This window comes from Narcine bancroftii, chromosome 1, assembly GCF_036971445.1.
Source record: "Narcine bancroftii isolate sNarBan1 chromosome 1, sNarBan1.hap1, whole genome shotgun sequence".
Lineage (NCBI taxonomy): Eukaryota > Metazoa > Chordata > Chondrichthyes > Torpediniformes > Narcinidae > Narcine > Narcine bancroftii.
Window position 1 is genome coordinate 23323221 of NC_091469.1, and position 19047 is coordinate 23342267.

Genomic DNA, 19047 nt, shown 5'->3' on the forward strand with positions numbered 1-19047 from the left:
ATTTTTGTTTAGTGGTCATCTTAATTTTTATGGTGAAATGTCAAAGTTTTATCCTATCTACATCTTAGGGAGCTCAGAGAATGGAAATAAGGATCTGAAGGTACAGCTCAGTAGAATGCTGGTATAATGGGCGTAATGGCATCAATGGGGGGAGATCGTTTTCAAGATGGCGCTTTAGGGTGGGGGTTTTTCTTCTTCTTTCTCTCTGAAGGCTTTTGCGGGCTTTTCTTTGCAGGCCTTGGGGACTTCCTGTCTATATCACCACCAGGGCGGAGGTTGTATTATTTTTAGGGCAAGGTCACAGATCATGAAACGGTTTACATACTTGTAAATTTGCACAGAATTTTTAATAAGTTATTATGGATAGGTCATTGAAGTTTGTAAGTTTTAATGTCAACGGTTTGAACGGGACGGTCAAAAAGAAAATAATACTCTCATATTTAAAAAAGATAAAAGCTGGCATAGTATTTCTCGGAAAAAAAACACATCTTACTAAAGTGGAACACGACAAATTGAGGCGATTCTGGGGGGGGTGCAGGTCTTCTCTTCCTCATTTCTCAGTGGGCGTGGCAGTTTTGATTAATGAGAATGTCCCAATTGCTGTAGAAAATGGCTCCATGGACCAAGCGGGTAGATATGTAATGATAAATGGCAAACTTTGCTCAGAATCATGGACGTTAATGAATATTTATGCCCCAAATTATGACGATGAGGTCTTTATGAAGGACGCATTTTTAAAAGCCACAGAGGGAAGGAAAAATATATTGATTGGAGGGGACTTTAATTTTTGTTTGCATCCAATTCTAGATAAATCAGAAAAAATGGTAACAAGAGCCAAGGCAGCTAAATTAACTCTCATATATGAAACATTTAAACTTGATGGTTGTATGGAGGCAGACTAACCCTAAGGAGAGAGATTATTCATTTTATTAACAAAAACACAACTCACATACCAGAATAGATTTATTTTTGCTATCATTGAGTCTGAAAGATCGGGTAGTAAAAACTGAATATTTACGTGGACTGCACTCAGATCACTTGCTGCTAACCTTGGTAATACAATTATCAGAGAAGCAGGAAAATGAATACAGATGACAATTAAATAAGATGTTACTAAAAAGGGAAGATTTTAAACAATTTACAAAATAACAGATTGAACTTTTTTGTGAAACTAATTTGGAATCAATGGACAGTAACTTTCTAATATGGGATACATTAAAGGCATATTTGAGAGGACAAATTATTTCATGTGCAAAAAAGATTAAAAGAGAATTTAATGCGGAAATAATAAATTGGAGATGGTGTGGCAGATGTAAGTTATGGACATATGCCATCATGTTGAAATAGAATGAATAATGAGAACCCGCCTCAGGTTTCAGCCAGAGAAGAGTAAAAGCCTTCATTGATGTGCTGTCAGACTTGATATAGACAAACAACAGGTGACCTGGCATCATGACATTCACGTTGAGTAGGCCAGTGCTTCTCCATAGACCTACAGGTGCTGCTGAGTCACTATGCCTTGCCAGTAGATAGGAACCTGTTGTGTCTAGCTATCATGAGTTTGGAGCTGTTACTGCTGGTTCTGGCCACTCCCCCTCCCCCCCCCCCCCCCCCCCCAAGCATACCGCTACAATGGAAATAGGGGAATTAGAAAAGGAATATCAAAGGACGGGAAATACAGGCAAATATAGATCACTGGAAAATAAGAAAATCCAATACAACACCTTACAAACATAAAGAAAAGACTACGTTAAATACAAAGCAGAAATGCTATGAATTGGGAGAAAGAGCGCATAAAGTATTATGGCAACTGAAGGCTGAAGAATCAGCAAGAGCTATAAATGCTATACAAAAGGAAAATGACACGATTACATACAATCAAAAAGACAAATGAAGCATTTCAACAATATTACAAAAAATTATATGAATCTGACTCGCTGGGGGATGATGCTGAAATAGATAAGTTCTCAGAGGCAGTTGAACTCTTGAAGTTGAATGATGAAGACAGACAGGAATTAGATTTACAATTTACCAGGGAAAAAATTGGAGAAACATTAGGGACGCCTCAAACTAACAAAGTCCCGGGCAAGGATAGATTTCTGGTCGAGCTTTATAAAGAATTTAAAGAGCTGTTAATGCCCCTGTTTATGGATGTAATAGAACAAGCGGTGAAAACCCAGAAATTACGGATTCCTTCTCAACAGCAGTAATTACTGTGTTGCCCAAAAAGAACAGAGATCCTATGAAAACTTCATCTGATCAACCGATACCTCTTTTGAATGTAGATTACAAAATAATAGCAAAAGCATTAGCAAACAGATTGGGACAATTTTTACCTAAATTAATTCACGTAGATCAAGTAGGATTTGTTAAAAGGAGGCAAGCATCAAATAACTTGTATTAACATAATACACTTAGCTCATTCACGGAAGGTCCCCTATGTAGTAGTATCTCGAGATGCAGAAAAGGCATTTGGCAGACTTGAGTGGCCTTTTTTATTTAAAACATTGGAAAAGTTAGGTATTGGATGAGAATTTATAATTTGGTTTAAGACTCTATACCAAAATCCATAGGCAAATATAATAACTAATAACCAGATATCAGGAATGTTCCAATTAAGCCATTTAAGCAGGTATGGCTGCCCCCTTTCTCCAGCACTGTTTGTTATGGTGATAGAACCTCTGGCAGAAATGATCAGGGGTGATCCTAAAATTAAAGGCTTCAAAGCTGGATAAGTTCAACACAAGATTAGTTTGTTTACTGATGATATATATATATTTTTTTTTAATATATTGATATATATGTCTGAACCCGGAGGTTCCATGGAGAAATTACAGGAAATATTAATAAAATATGGGAGAGTATCAGGATATAAAATAAATATGGAAAAAAAGTGAACTTTTACCAATAACTAACCAAAATTATGAGCGCTTTAAAACAAACAGTATGCTTAAATGAAAAAGTGATGGGATTAAATATTTAGGAATCATGCTCGATAACAATTTGAACAATCTATATAAATTGAATTACTCTCCCTTATTGGCAAAAATAGAAAAAAGATTTGCAGAAGTGGAAGGACCTGCCTCTGACCTTAATAAGAAGGGTTCAAATGAAGATCATACCAAAGATCCAATATTTGCTTAAAAAAACCATATGTTTTTTAAAATAAAATGGTTAGGCAATTTTTATGGAACAATAAAGTGCCAAGGATAGCACTGGACAAATTGATGTGGGGCTATAAATCGGGGGGGTTTAGGCTTTCTTTTATGAATCAGAAACACCGAATTGGGTACATATGGCGCTACACGGGTTGGAGGGAAGCATCATTTATTTATTTATAGGTGGAACTTGAAACTAATTAAGAAAAAGTCTTCTAATCCTATATTAATTCGTTAGATTAGAATATGGCAAGACACCAAGGACATAATAGGAAGGAAAAGTGGAATTTCTATAAGGGCTCCATTGCTGCCTATAATAATGCAAAATAAGATTTTAAATATTTGGTCCCAGAAGGGGATTAGATATATTACAGATTGTTATAAGGATGGAATTTTAATGTGATTCGAACAAATGAAGAAAATATATGATGTCCCAAATGGCATCTTCCTTTGCTATCTGCAATTAAGAGCTTTTATTTAAAGAGAAATTGGGGGAAACAATATGACTCCTTTGGGGTCAAGTCAATTGGAATGCAAGGAGTCACGTGATGGAGTAGTGTCTGGTAGGAGAATACCAGCCCTCTCCAGAAAAAAAGAAATAAAGTGAAGAAAACACAAAGTTCAAGAAACACAAAACACAACAAATAAAAGATAAAGGTGTGGAGAAAAGAAAGAAAATGGCACCCAAGAAGGAAAAAGCAAAAACAATGGGGGGGGAAATGGAAAAAAAAAGACGCCGGAAGAGAAAGGAGAAGGCCTTACCTTCATGAAGAGGCAGGGAGCCGCCGTGGAGAGAGGAACCCGCACCCTGAGGTTAGTGGCGATCCCGTAGAGTCATGACCTCCCGACCGCTGGACTGCAAAAATGGCTCTCTGAGCCAAACAGAAGTGCGCAACTGCGCATGCACGAGGAATCGCGCGTGCGCAATGCGCACACTAAGGAAAAAGAAAACACCGACGGGAGGGGGGCCCAGCTGAGGAGCGAACTTAGTGCGACCAGCTGAGAGATGCCCGACAGCAGGGCTCTCAGCTGGAAGAAAAGGAAAGCGACAGAAAAGGGAGTGATAGGAAAGATAAACAGCAACAGGAAGCCCACAGATAACTAGCCCAGAAGAAGAGGACCAACAGCAAGAAGCCATGCAAAAAAAAACACCCAGCAAACTAAGGCAAACAGCTCAACAAGAAAGTCAGAAGAGACACAGATACAAGGAAGAGAAGTAGAAGACACAAACACAGGTGCAGACACAGAAGAAGACCAAGCTCTGCACAGAGGAATAGAAGGTAAAATAGATGGACAGTATATAGATAAAAAAAATTTTCAAGAACAAATGAGAGCATCAAAAGAATGATTGACATTAGAATTTAGTGAAATGAAAAGTACAGAAGCAAAAGTGAGTAGAATAGAGCTGGTCATGACAGAAATAGCGAAAAGATTAGAAAATGTGGAAGAACGAGAAATGACTGTAGAAATGGAAGTGACCTAAGAAGAAAATTGGAAGACAGTGAAAAAAAAGTTAAAGAAACACAAGAGTTGTTAGCTCAGAAGATTGATATAATGGAAAACTATAGTAGGCGAAACAATATGAAGATAGTGGGCCTAAAGGAAGATGAAGAAGGCATAGATATGAAAGAATTTATAAAAGAATGGATACCAAAGGTCCTGGGAATGCCAGAAATACAGGAAGGAATGGAAATAGAAAGGGCACACAGAACACTAGCCACGAAACCACAGCCACAACAAAAACCAAGATCCGTTTTAGTAAAATTTCTGAGATACACGACAAGAGAAAATATATTAGAGAGGGCAAGGAATAAAATTAGAGAAGACAAAAAACCATTGGAATACAAAGGTCAAAAAATATTTTTTTACCCAGACATAAGTTTTGAACTCCTAAAGAAAAGGAAGGAGTTTAACACAACAAAATCGATCCTATGGAAAAAAAGGCTATAAATTTATATTAAGATATCCAGCTGTGCTTAAAATAGTTATCCTGGGGCAGCAAAACAGATCTGGAGAAAGCACGAGAATTTGCAGAACGCCTGCAGGACAGAAGGAGAGATGAAGAGATGTAACTAGAACGAAGAATGACAGCAAACTACATATGAAGATGTAAAAATAATGTATAAGTAAGAACTAAAGAAGGGAAAGAAAAGGGAAGTAAGGGGAGAAAAAAAAGAGGGGAAAAAAGTCAATTGGAACGCATTTTATGGGTGGGTAATATACCTAAGTTTATTACTCAAATTTATTTTACCCTCCAGACGATGGGAAAAACCTCGGAATTCATAGGTCCAGGAAAAGATGGGAAGCAGATTTAGCAGTGAACATATCAGAATATTCCTGGGCTGAATGGTGCAAAGAAGGGTTAACATCAATTATTGATGTGAGGTATGGTTTTGTACAATACAATTTTCATCATCAATTATATTTGACGCCGCAAAAATTACACAAATTAAAGCCTGAAATGTCCAACAAGTGTTTCCGATGAGGAATAGAAGAAGGAACATTTCTCCTTTCTGTTTGGTCCTGTGTGGAAGTAAATGTTTTCTGGCAGGAAGTGTCAGAAGTGTTAGCTAAGATTACAGGAGTCAACTTCCCCGGCAATTTGTTGGGGAATTTTATAGACATCAGTAATCATTTAACTGAGTTCCAAATCTCATTTACACTAATTGCATTGGTGATAGCTAAGAAATGTGTAGCCATCACATGGAAATCAGATTTCTCTGAAGAGATAGATATCAGAAATGGACAGATGTCTTCCTATGGAAAAGATTACTTACAATTTAAGAAACAAACACGATACATTCCTAAAGACCTGGTAACCATATTTGAACTTTATTGGTACACAAATGTAATATTGCTGCTGTAAATACGTGATCTGTCCTCAACCTTGTGCTATTATTTTTACTAGTAAAATAGACTGTGAACCTCGGCAGTAGACAGAAAGATTCTGTACCTGTTTATCCTGTTTAAGTTAAGGGAAGGGGGGCTGGAAAGTTTGTTTTGTTTTGGAATTTTTATAATGGTCTGTTTTTTATATAAATATATATATATATATATATATATATATGTAAATTATACTTTCTGTATTTTTATAAAAAAGAAAGAAGAAGGTCTATACATTTATTTGTAAGTGGTATATCGATTATTTTGGTATATATATATATATATATATATATGTAAAAAATGTATAAGTGATATGTGTTTGAAAACCAAAAATAAAATATAAAAAAATAGAATGCAGGAGAGGTTATTGAAGTTTCAGAATAAAAGATAAGACAAAAATTTTAGAAAAGGTAAACTCTGGCAAAACAGAGACAAATATCGGGTTAGTGAACATGGGACTGAATCCTCACCTTGTAAGAAATAAGGTAGATGAGCTTAAAGCACAGTTTGAAATTGTCAGCGTTGTGAGCATAATAGAGACTTTGCTGTAGAAAGAGGATTACAACTGAGCTAAACATCCAAGGATGTCCACTCTGTTGAAAAGAAAGGCAGGTAGACAGAGAGGGTGTGTGTGTGTGGGGGGGGGGTTCTGTTGGTTAAAAAAAATTAAAAATCCTCAGCAAGAAGGGATCTCTGATCAGAGATGTAGAATCCTTGTGGGTAGAGCTGAGAAACTGCAATAGTAAAAAGACCTCAGTGGGAGTTACTTACAAGCCTCCAAATAACAGCTAAGATGTAGAGTGCAAATTGCAACAGGAGTTTGAGAAGGCATGTAATAAAGGCAATGTCTCAGTGACCACAAGGAAAGAGGCAATTGTAGATTTGCTGCTGTGCAGTGAACTAGATTTGATTAGGAAGCTCAAAGTAAAAGAACCATTAGGAGGTAGTGATCATAATATAATTGAATTCACTATGCAGCTTGAGAGGGAGAAGCTAAAATTGAATGTGTCAGTCAAGGTAACTATGGAGGCATGAGAGAGGAGTTGGCCAAAGTTGATTGGAAGGGAAGACAGTCAAGCAGCAATGGCAGGAGCTTCTGGGAATAATTCTAAAGACACAGAATTGTTTCATTTAAGAAGAAGAGGGTAGGGTGAGGCAACCGTAGCTGAGAAGGAAAGTCAAAGAGAGCCAAATGCAAAAGTAAGGTCAGAGAGTATTGCAAAAATTGGCAAGAAGTCAGTGGATTGGCTAGCTTTTAAACACCAACAAAAGGCAACAAAAAAAAACAATAAGGGGAGAAAAGATAAAATGTTGAAATTAGCTAATAACATGAAAGAATTTTTTCAGATCCAAATAGTAAAAGAAAGGTAAGAGTTGACATTGGACTGCTGGAAAATGATGCTGGAAAGGTGGTAACGGGGAACGAAGAAATGGTGGATGAACTGAACAGGTATTTTTGTGTCAGTCTTTCCTGTGGAAGACACCAGTAATGTGCCAGAAATTTGAGAGTTACAGACAAATGTGAGTGTGATCGCTATTACCTAGGAAAGGGAGCTTGGGAAGCTGAAAGTGGATGTCACTGAGACCAAACTGACTACACCCCAGTGTTCTGTAAAAAGGAACAGAAGAGATTGTGAACGCATCAAGAATTGCTAAAGTCATACTGAGTCAGTTCATTTCGTTGTCTTCTCCTTCTGTCATTTTAGGTGGTGGAGGTCCGTGGTAGGATTTCTCTATTGTGTTTCATGTATGGTTCCCATATTTGTTCGAATATTGTGATGTTATTTCTTAAGTTATATGTTATTTTTTCGAATGGAATACATTTATTTATTTCTATGTACCACTGTTGTATTCTCAAGTTGTCTTCTAATTTCCAGGTTGATATAATACATTTTTTTGCTACAGCTAGGGCTATCATAATAAATCTTTTTTGTGCTCCATCCAAATCAAGTCCAAATTCTTTATTTCTTATATTACTTAGAAGGAAGATTTCTGGGTTTTTTGGTATATATTCTTGTTCATTTTTATTAAGTGACGACATTGTTTAACGGGTTTAATGTATCATATAGATTGAACTTTGAATAAATGGGAAGGGGGGTGAGGGAGGGAAGGGAGGGGGGAAAAAGGGGAGAAAATGACTCTGTATATATTCAAGAGAAAAATCTCTGTATGTATTTTGGTCAGTATGGTTCATAATGTGAAAAATAAAAAATTTTTAAAAAAAGAATTGTGAAAGTCAAATAGTTCCAGGAGTGGAAAATTGCAAATGTCACTCTTTAAGAGGGGAGAGAGGCAAAAGACAGGAAACTATAGGCCAGTTAGGTTGACTTCAGTGGTTGGCAAGATTCTAGAATCCATTATTAAGAAAGGGATTTTGAATTACTTGAAAGCACAAGATAAAATAGGTCCCAGTCATCATGGTTTCCCTCAGGGGAGATCTTGCCTGACAAATCTGTGGGAGTTCTTTGATGAAGACAAGCAGGACTAACAAAGGAGAGTCAGTGGATGTTGTTTTCAGAAGACTTGACAAGGTGACACACAGAAGGCTACTGAACAAGATAGGAGCCCAAGGTATTATGTGAAAAGTACTCATGTGGATAGAAGATTAGCTGATTGGCTAAAGGCAAAGAGGGAAATAAAGAGAGCCTTTCTTGGCTGGCTGCCATTGATATGTGGTGGTCCGCAAGGGTCAGTGTTGGGTCCAAGCTTTTTAAAAGTATTTTATGTTTTGATTTTCCAGACTTATCCAAATCCAATAAAGAGAATTTTACATTGTCTTTTTACAGAGTCGTTATTTACACCTCCTTACACCCTCCCCTCCCTATCCCTTAAATTATACAAATACTAAAATATAGAAACACAAACATGCAAAAACCACTTAAATACTGACAAAGACAACAATCCTCCTCAAAGCTACCTCTGGTATTAAATAAAAACAGGTAGGGGCAAAAACACACTTCGTCTGTGCCACATTCCCCATTTCATATGGAAATGATTTACATGATGGGATTGATGGCTTTGTGGCCAAGTTTGCGAGTGATATGAAGATAGTTGAAGGGGCAGGGAGTGTTGAGGAAGCAGGGAATCTGACCTAGAGACTTGGATAGGTTGGGAGAATGGGCAAAGAAATGGCAGACAGAATATTTATATGGTCATCCACTTTGGTTGAAGCAATAACAAAGTGGACTATTTTCTAAATGGGGAGAGATTCCAAAAGCAGAAGTTCAAAGGGACTTGGGAGCACTTGTGCAGGGATTCCTAAGATTAACTTGCAGGTTGAGTCAGTGGTAGGGAAATTTCTTTGGCTTGGCTTCGCGGACGAAGATTTATGGAGGGGGTAAAAGTCCACGTCAGCTGCAGGCTCGTTTGTGGCTGACAAGTCCGATGCGGGACAGGCAGACACGGTTGCAGCGGCTGCAGGGGAAAATAAATGCAATGTTATTATTCAAGAGGATGGCAATATAAAGGCAAATATGTCATGCTGAGACTTTACAAGATGTTGGTTAGACCACATATGGAGTATCTGTATTACAAACAGTTTTGGACACTGTATCGAAGGAAGGATGTGCTGGTATTGGAGAGGGTACATGGCACTGTGTAAATTTATACTAATGGTGGTATATTTTGCAAACCTCTGTTGCTGCAGCAAACAAGATTTTTGATGCATGTGTACATTGTACTTGTGTACAAGTCAATTAATACTTTCACGCTCATTTATTCATATACAAGGAATAGACTGGGACTGCATTCTTCAGAGTTTAGAAGGGAGAATCTCATCAAAATGATATTCTAAAAGGGCTCAGTAGGTTTCCTAGACTTGAATGGGGTGGGAGATGTGGGTGGGGGGGGGGGGAGATGTGGGAGGAAAAGAGGTGTTACATTTGAGAATAAGGGAGTAAGCTATATAGATCTAAGATGAGAAATAGCCGTACTCAGAGGATAGTGAATCTATGGTATTTTCCAACTTGGTCGTCTGTGGGGTAGTTATTTTATTCATTCAAAATAGAGATTGATAGTTTTTATGGGGTTTAGAGATAAGGAAATGGAAATGGTGCAAAGGTAGATTGGCCATGATCTAGATGAAATATGGAGTTGGCTTAAAGAATTGGATGGCCACCTCCTGCTCCTTTTTTCTTGAATAATGCTTCCTGCCCTCTTTACTTGATTATGGACCCCATCCTCCCCATTCTCTCAAACAGGTTAGGCCACAATGGGAGGAGTAAAGTGACTAATTCAAATCAAAGGAAACTATTACCAAGGTAAAACATGATGGTCTGCACATGCCATGGCTGAAATAAAAACACAATGCAGTAAGTCAAACTACTTTAAGTAGCAAAGGTACATAACCAACATTTCAGGTTCAAGCCCTTCATCAACATATGAAAAAATGTTGCCAGGCACCTGAACATAATGATGGGGGGAGGGGCAAGGGAAGGAGCACAGTCCCAAAGGCAGGAGGTAATAGCTGCATAAGGGAGAGAGGACGCACCTTCAAATAGGGGGAGGAGGGATGGCTCTGTGAATGGAAGGGAAAGAAGACAAAGGGAAGGGAGGGAGAATGGACAATAGACTAGCAGAAACCGGAGAAGTCGTTGTTAATGCCTTCTGGTTGGAGAATGCCCAGATAGAAAATTGTGTTGCTCCTCCATTTACAGGTGGTCTTGTTGGGACAGTACATGAGAACATGGACACACATGTCAGCATGGGAGTGGGGCGTCAAATTAAAGTGGTCGGCCTCTGGGAAATCCCTGTCACTGATGTGGACAGAGTGAAGGTTGTAGAGAAGACCACAACAGGAACACCGGATGCAGTAGATGACTCCGGTGGAAACTCAAGTCAAGTGTTGCTTCAGTTGAAAAGACATATCGGGCCCAAATTGATGGTGAGGGAGGAAGTGTGGGCACAGGTGTGACACTTTCTATGGTTGCTGGAGAAGGATGGGAAGGGTTAAGTGGACGAAGGATTCACAGAGGGAGTGGTGGCTACAGAAGATGGAAAGGGGAAGATGCAGCTGGTGGTGGGATCATATAGGTGGCGAAGTATAATGTGTTGGATGCGGAGGCTTGTAGTGGTAAGTGAGCACAAGAGGAATCCTCTGTTGCATCTGATGAATGGGAAATGGAGGGGAAGCCATGTTTGTGGAAGGATATTTCAGATTACCTGGACTGGTAGACCTCCTCTTGGGAATATATATGGTGGAGACAGAGAAATTGGGAGAAAGGAATAGAATCCTTGCAACGGACTGAGTGTGAAGAAGTGTAGTTGAGGTAGATGTGTGAGTTAGTGAGTTTGTAAAATTGTCATTGGAAAGCTTGTCTCCCGAGATGGAGACAGAAAGATCAAGAAATGGGCGAGTGTTGATGGAGATGGACCAGATGAATTTGAAATTGGAGTGGAAGTTGGCTGCAAAGTGAATGAAGTTGAGCTCATCATGGATGCACTAGGCAGCCCCAATGTAGTAGTCAGTATAGCAGACTTTGTCTGTGTAAACTTGCGGCATGGTTTGCTCCGTGAAGCCCAGAAACAGGCAGGCATAGCTGGGATCCATGTGGGTACCCATGATTTGAAGAAAGTGGGATGAGTCAGAGAAGAATTTATTAAAGAGCGAGAACAAGTACTGCCGGGGGGGGGGGGGTGGGAGGTGATGGAGGAGGGTGACTGGTTAGGTCTCTTGTTAAGAAAGAAACAAAGACCTTCTGCATCAGGGGTGGAGATGTAAAGAGATTGGACATCCATAGTGAAAATGAGGCAATCAAGTTCAGGGAATTGGAAATCGTTGAAGAGATGATGGAGGGCATGTGAGGTATCGCAGATATAGGTGGGGAGGGATTGGTCCAGAAGAGAAAAGATGGAGTCACGGTAAGACGGTGGTAGTTCAGAAACAGTGGGTCTACCCAGATAATTGGGCTCGTGTATCTTGGGTAAGAGCTAGAACCAGGGATGGGAAACAATGAGGTTGAAGGCCTTGGGAGGGAGGTGGCCAGAGGTGATGAAATTGGAGATAATGTTGGAGATGGTGGCTTGATATGCTGTGGTGGGGGTCCTGTGGAAGGAGAAAGTTGGAAAGTAGGAGGAGGTCATCATTGGAATGGGCTGAGTCAGAGGGAAAAGCCTCTGGCTCAAAGGGCTTTGGCGAATAGTGGCTGAGATGTTGGTGCAGGAGTTAAAGACCAACTCATTTGAGGAACAAAAATGTTCAGCAGGTAGGCCCAGGTAAGGGCAGGTTTTATATATCATATATTTTTTCTTCTAGTTATAGACAGTTGAAATGGCAGCCAGGTCAGGGGAATGCTCCTTTTGCGGAATGTGGGTTGTCAGGGGACCCAGCGAGAAATGCATCCAGCTACAGCTCCTGACAAGCCAAATTAAGTAATTAGATCTGGATTTGGATGAACTCCAGATCATTAGGTAAACAGAGGGGGTGATAGACAGAAGTAACAGGGACACTGTCACACCTTGGAGGCAGGAGGAGGGTAGATGGGTGACAGTCAGGAGAGGGGAAGGGAACAGGCAGGCAGTGCAGAACACTCCTGTGGTTGCTTCCCCTAAATAACAATAAGACCATTCTTGATACAGTGGTGGAGGGGGAGGGGGGGAGGGAGGAGAAGGTACCAGGAACAAGTCATGGCAATCACGTCTCTGGCAGAGTGAAGGGAGAAGCGGTGAGCTGTAGTGATAGGGGATTCCATAGTTAGGGGGACAGATAAGAGGTTCTGTGGAAGGGATCAAGAATCCCTGATGCCAGGGTCTGAGATTTCTGAGATCGATTTCATGGCATTCTCAGGAGGGAGGGTGAGCAACCAGATGTGTAGGAAAGGTGAGGAGGGTTCAGGGAGTTAGGACTAGGTTGAATGACAGGACCTTTGGGTAGTGATCTCAGGATTGCTACCTGTGCCATGTTCCAGTGAGGTTAGAATTAGGAGGATAATGTAGCTTAACATGTGGTTAAGACATGGTGTTGGAGGGAGGGGTTCAGGTTTCTGGATCATTGGGCTCTCTTCCAGGGAAGGTGGGACCTATTCCAACAGGACAGATTTGCTAATTCTGCTCCGGGGGGTGGGGGGGTTTAAACTAGATTTGAAGGAGGATGGGAACTAGAGTGCCAGAGTAGATTGAAGAGTGAAGCAGCTAAAAGATTATGTGAAAATTGCATGTAACCTTAGAAGTCAACGGGTACAAGGTGGAAATGTTCTCAGGTGTATCTATTTCAATGGTGGAAATGTTCTCAGATGCATCTATTTCAATGCAAGGAGTATTTTAGGAAAGGCAGGCGGATTTAAAGCATGAATTTTCACATGGAATTATGACTTGGTGGGCCATTAGTGAAACTTGGTTGTAGGAGGGGCAGGACTGGCAAGTCATTGTTGCGGGCTTCCATTGCTTCAGACGCGAAAGAGCAGGATGGATGAAACGAGGAGGATTGGCATTGCTTGACAGGGAAAATATCACAGTTATGCTCAGGCAGGACAGCCCAGAGGGCTCGTGTACTGAGGCTATATGAGTGGAGTTGAAGAACAGGAAAACTATGACCAAACTTGTGGGGTTGTATTATAAACTGCCCAGTAGTGAGGAATGGAGGAACAAATCTGCAAAGAGGTAGTAGATAGCTGCAGGAAACATAAGGTTGTGATAGTAGGAGATTTTAATTTTCCACATATTGAATGGGACTCCCAAACTGTAAAAGGGCTGGATGGCTTGGAGTTTGTCATTTGTGTTCAGGAAAGTTTTCTAAATCAATACATTGATGTACCAACTAGAGAGTGCAGTACTGGAGAAGGATAGGTATGAGACTTGGGTTGAGATTCTAAATTGGAGAAACGTCAATTTTGAGGAAGTGAGAAAGGATGTAGAATGTGGGGATTGGAATAACTTGTTTTTGGGCAAGGATGTGTGAGGTAAGAGGAAGACCTTCAAAGGTGAAATTTTTAGAGTACTGTGTTTGTTTCTGTTACGATTAAAGATAAGTTAGCAGGCATAGGGATCCTTGGTTTTCAAGGGATATTGGGGATCAGGTTTGGAAGAACAGAGAGGTATATAGCAGGTATCAGCAACACAGAGAAAATGAGGTACCCGAGGAGTATATAAGACGCAAGAAAATCTCAAGAAAGAAATCGGGAAGGTTAAAAGAAGGCATGAGGTTGCTTTGGCAGACAATGTGAAGGAAAAGTAAAACATGAAAATCTGTAGGCTCCATAGTTGAAGTAAAAACACAATGCTGGAGAGATTGTGAATATATAACTTGCGTTTTGGGTTTGAGCCCTTTATCAAGGTATGGAGAAATGTCGGCAGACATCCGAGTAAAAGTGTAGAGGGAGAAGTGTGGTTGCAAAGGCAGTAGGTAATAGGGATAAGGGAGGAGGGGACAGCAGTAAGCAAGGAGAGGTGAGATGGCTGGGTGAGTGGGGGGGGAGAGAGGAGAGCTGGTTAGCAGAAACCAGAAAAGTCTATGTTAATGCCATGTGGCTGGAGAGTTCCCAGGTGGAAAAATCAGGTGTTGTTCCTCCAATTTACGCGTGGTCTTCATGAGATAGATCATAAAGCCATGGACAGACATGTGAGTATGAGACTGTGGCACAGATCTGAAATGGTTGGCTACTTGGAGGCCTATCACCAAAGGTGCTCAGTGAAGCAATCTAGTTTGCGCCCAGTGTCTCGATGTGGAGGCCACAAATGTGAAGGAAAATCCTATAGGTTTCTTCAGTTATATTAGGAGCAAGAAGAAAGTAAGGGACAAAATTGGACCCCTTGAAGATCAGAGTGGTTGGCTGTGTGTGGAGTCGAAAGAGATGGGGAAATACTCAAATGAATTTTTGTCAGTATTCACTCAAGATACTGGCACAGAGATGAGGGAAGTAAGGAAATAAGTAGTGAGGTAAGGAACCTCTACAGATTAAAGAGGAGGAGGTGCTTGCTGTATAAAGCAAATAAGTGTGAATAAATCCCCAGGGCTTGACAAGATATTACCTCAGACCTTGAGGGCGGCTAGTGTTGAAATTGGAGGGGCTCTAGCAGAAATCTTCAAAATGTCCTTAGCTACATGTGTGGTGCTGGGGGATTGGAGGATAGCTCACATTGTTCATTTGTTTAAAAAAAAACTCCAAAAGTAACCCTGAAAATTATAGCCCAATTAACCTGATGAAAATATTAGGTAAATTATTGGAAGGTGTTCTAAGAGATGGGATATACGGTACAAGTATTAGGATAGCCAGGAACTGATTAAGGATAGTCAATATGGCTTTGTGTGTGGTAGGTCGTGTTTAACCTATCTTACAGTTCTTCGAGGAAGTTACCAGGAAAGTTGATGAATGGAAGGCTGTGGATGTTGTTTACATGGATATTAGTAAGGCCTTTGATAAAATCCCACATGGGAGGTTGGTCAGGAAGGTTCATATGCTTGGTATTCATGGTGAAGTAGTGACCTGGATTTGACAATGGCTGGACAGAAGCCAGAGAGTGATGATGGATGATTGCTTCTCAGATTGGAGGCCTGTGTCTCAGGGATCGGTGCTGGGATCATTGTTGTTTGTCATCTATATCAATGATCTGGATGATAATGTGGTAAATTGGAACAGCATATTTGCAGATGACACTAAGATTGAAGGTGATCTGGACAGTGAAGAAGGTTTTTAAAACTTGCACAGTGATCTGGACCATCTGCAAAAATGAGCTGAAAAATGGCAGATGAAATTTAATGCAGGCAATTATGAGGTGTAGCATTTTGGAAGGGCAAACCAAGAAAGGTCCTACTTGGTAAATTGTAGGGCACTAGAACAGAGGGATCTAGGAATACAGGTACATAAATCCCTGAAAGTTGTGTCATAGGTAGATAGGGTTGTAAAGAGAGGTTTTGGCATTTTTTTTGGCCTTCATAAAACAAAGTATTGAGTATAGGAGTTGGGATGTTATGGTAAAATTGTATAAGTCATTGGTGACTTGGAGTACTGTGTCACCTAAATACAGGAAAGGTATCAATAAGATTGAAAGAATAAAGATAAGATTTACTAGGATGTTACCCAAACTTCATGAATTGAGTTACAGGGAAAGGTTAAACAGGCTAGGAATATATTCTCTGGACCATAGAAGAATGGGGGGAGATTTGATTGAGGTAGTAATTCAAATTATGAGGGGATAGACAGAGTAAATATAGGTAGGCTTTTTCCATTGAGGATAGGTGAAATACAAACCAGAGGACATGAGTTAAGGGTGAAAAGTTTAGGGGGACTTCTTCACACAGAGTGGTGGGAGCATGGAACAAGCTGCCAGCTCAAGAGGTGAATGCAGGCTCAGTTTTAATGTTTAAGAAGAATTTGAACAGGTACATGGATGGGAGAGGCATGAGGGGCTATCAAATGGGTGCAGGTTAATGGGACTAAGCAGAATAATAGTTTGTCACAGACTAGAAGGGCCGAAGGGACCTGTTTCTGTGCTGTAATGTTCAATAGTTCTTGGTGTCTGGCCACAGTGAGGTAGAGGTCAGTGGCCAGAATGGATAAACTGTTCCCAAGAGTGTATGGCACCTTGTCCTCTGAATACAAAATTGCTTTTGGCTCTGGTGCAATGAATGCCACACAATTCCATACCGATGGTTGGTGAATAGCTTTTAGGTATAGCTGACGTCCCTGGTTTGCTGAGACGAGGGGAGGAGGGGGAGAGAGAGGGAGTGAAAAGGGGGTGGAGAGAGAGAGGGTGAGAGTGAGTGAGAGGGGAGAGACAGAACGAAGAGGGAGGGGGAGAGAGAAAGAGTTGGGAAGCAATAGAAAGAGTTGGGGAAAGTGAAAGAGAATTGAGGAGAGAGTTGGAGGGAGAGAAAGTGAGTTGTAGAGAGAGAAGTTAGCGGTGAGAGGTGGGGGAATGGAGCGAGTTGGAGAGAGAGGAGAAAGAGTTGGGAGAAAAAGAAAGTGTTGGGGGAAGGATATGGAAAGAGAGAGTTGGGGAGAGAGTTTGGGGAGGGAGATGAAGGGAGAGAGAGGTGGAGATAGAGAGTGTGTCAGGGACAGTGTGAGAGGATGTGAGAATGATAACTGGGAGGTCCCTTTCACTGGTATGCACAGAGTGAAGATGCTCAGCAAAGCAATTCTGTCACTGGTGCAGTCAGAGCAAGGTGCTCAGTGAAACGATTCTGTCACTATTTGCTTCGCTGAGCACCTTTGCAGCAGTGACAGAGACTTCCCTGTGGCCACCCATTTCTGTTCTGCATCACACTCCCATTCTCACATGTCTGTCCATGGCCTCATGTACTATCCCACCAAAACCACCCATCAATTGGAGGAGCAACACTTGATTTTCTGTGTGGGCTCTCTCCAGCCAGAAGGCATCAACACCGACATCTGGTTTCTGCTAACCTGCTCTCCTTTCTCTCTCCCATCCCATCCCTTCCCCCTGTCATCTCTTCACCTCCTTCTCTCTTTATTCACCGAGCCATCTTTGTTTGCTGCTGTGCCCTCCCTCTCTTCTCCACCTATTACCTCCTGCCTTTGCGACTATACCTCCCCCTTACCCTTTTATTGGACGCCTGCCGACATTTTTCCAAACCTTGATGAACCATACAAGCCCGAAACATCGATTATGTATTTTTATCTTTGGTATATGAAGGAACAATAAGCAACTTCTCAGCTGTATTTTGTCTACAATTGTGTGCAATTTGGTATTGTCCTAAATGGTGCCAGCTAACTCATTAGTGACTTAAGATTGAGCTGGAGCATTGTCTTTTTTCTGTGATGCATTCAGGGCATACAGTAACCTTTCGACAGTTTGAGAATGATTTTATAAATACTTTGTTGCTTGTATATGCAGGTTGGACGATTGAGTAAGAGGCTCTGCATCGATTGTGATTGAGGCTGGTGAATACTAGAAAAGGGGAATTCTTCATAATGATCAGCTGAATAAATCATCAGCGTGAAAGTCTTTTTTAAACGTTCAAGTCTTTGTTAAAGTTATCAATTGAATGAATTTTTATCTAAGAACACGAACTTTATTCATGCTCATATTTTGTCATGTTATCTTTTGCAGAACATTCAATATTTCCATTCAGAAAGATGTTTAATGCTTCAAAGAAAAGAAATCCATTCCTCATTTTTTAGAAGAATGGAAAATACAAGGTATCCCAGAGTGACTAAAGGTTTTGTGCTTTGGTGCATGCTCATGGTGTTTGGACAAAATGTGTGTATGCAGTGTGGGTTGTCTGTTCTCACAGTGTGTTTGTTGTCCATGTGCATGTGACTAAATATCAATATGGATTTCATGTGAAAATGCATTCTGTACATATTGAATGTGTGTAGTTTCTATGTGCATTGTGAGTTGTAGATACCTGTAATTTATTCAGTTGATGGTTCAACTGGTTTTGAGTCACATAGTTGGTGATTAAAGCATAAATTAAGTTGGTTGGTATTGACTTACCCTATTTGCAAACATAATAATGCCAGGACATTTGGAAGAGAATAGTGTAACTTCAATATACTTAATTGTTTAGCATTCATTGTTGTTCTTATTTGGAGTGTGAATTGGAGAGGATGTGTACAGTTTGAGATATCAAAAAGCTCTCACAGTTAATTTGAAGGCCAACATTTCTAATCTCCTTCCCATCTTGCTTCTATGATCCATCTCCTGTTCCCTAATCCTAGTAAAAACTAACACCCAACCTCTCTTACAAGTTAAACAGGAAAGTCTACATATGCTGTGATTGTCGTGCAATACACGAAAGTGCTAGAGAAGCTCAGTAGATCATGCAATGTCTAAAGGAAGCAGAGACATATTACCAACGTTTAGGACCTAAGCCCTTCATAAAGATATGAGCAAAAAGCAAAAAAAGGTGTTTCTCCAGCACTTTTTTGTATTGCATGACAATCACGGATCAATTCAATACAGCTCAACAAGTTCTACACATGCCATGATGCCAAATACTCCTTCTGTTGGCTTTTCCTCCGTGCCCACTGCTACAACCAGAATTCTCCAACCACCCCGCCCCCCCACTACAGATGCCTTCTTTCACTTTAAACTTTCTTCCTTC

The 19047-nt window shown here is 40.5% G+C and overlaps 1 protein-coding gene across 1 annotated transcript in view; it reads left to right on the forward strand.

Annotated features, from left to right (window-relative positions):
* The window catches only part of fxn (frataxin), a 42558-nt gene that overhangs the window by 3073 nt on the left and 20438 nt on the right, over window positions 1-19047 (forward strand). The window contains exon 2 of the mRNA XM_069922247.1: window positions 18051-18139. Coding sequence (XP_069778348.1) covers window positions 18051-18139 — 89 coding nt within the window. The remainder of the gene's footprint in view (window positions 1-18050; window positions 18140-19047) is intronic.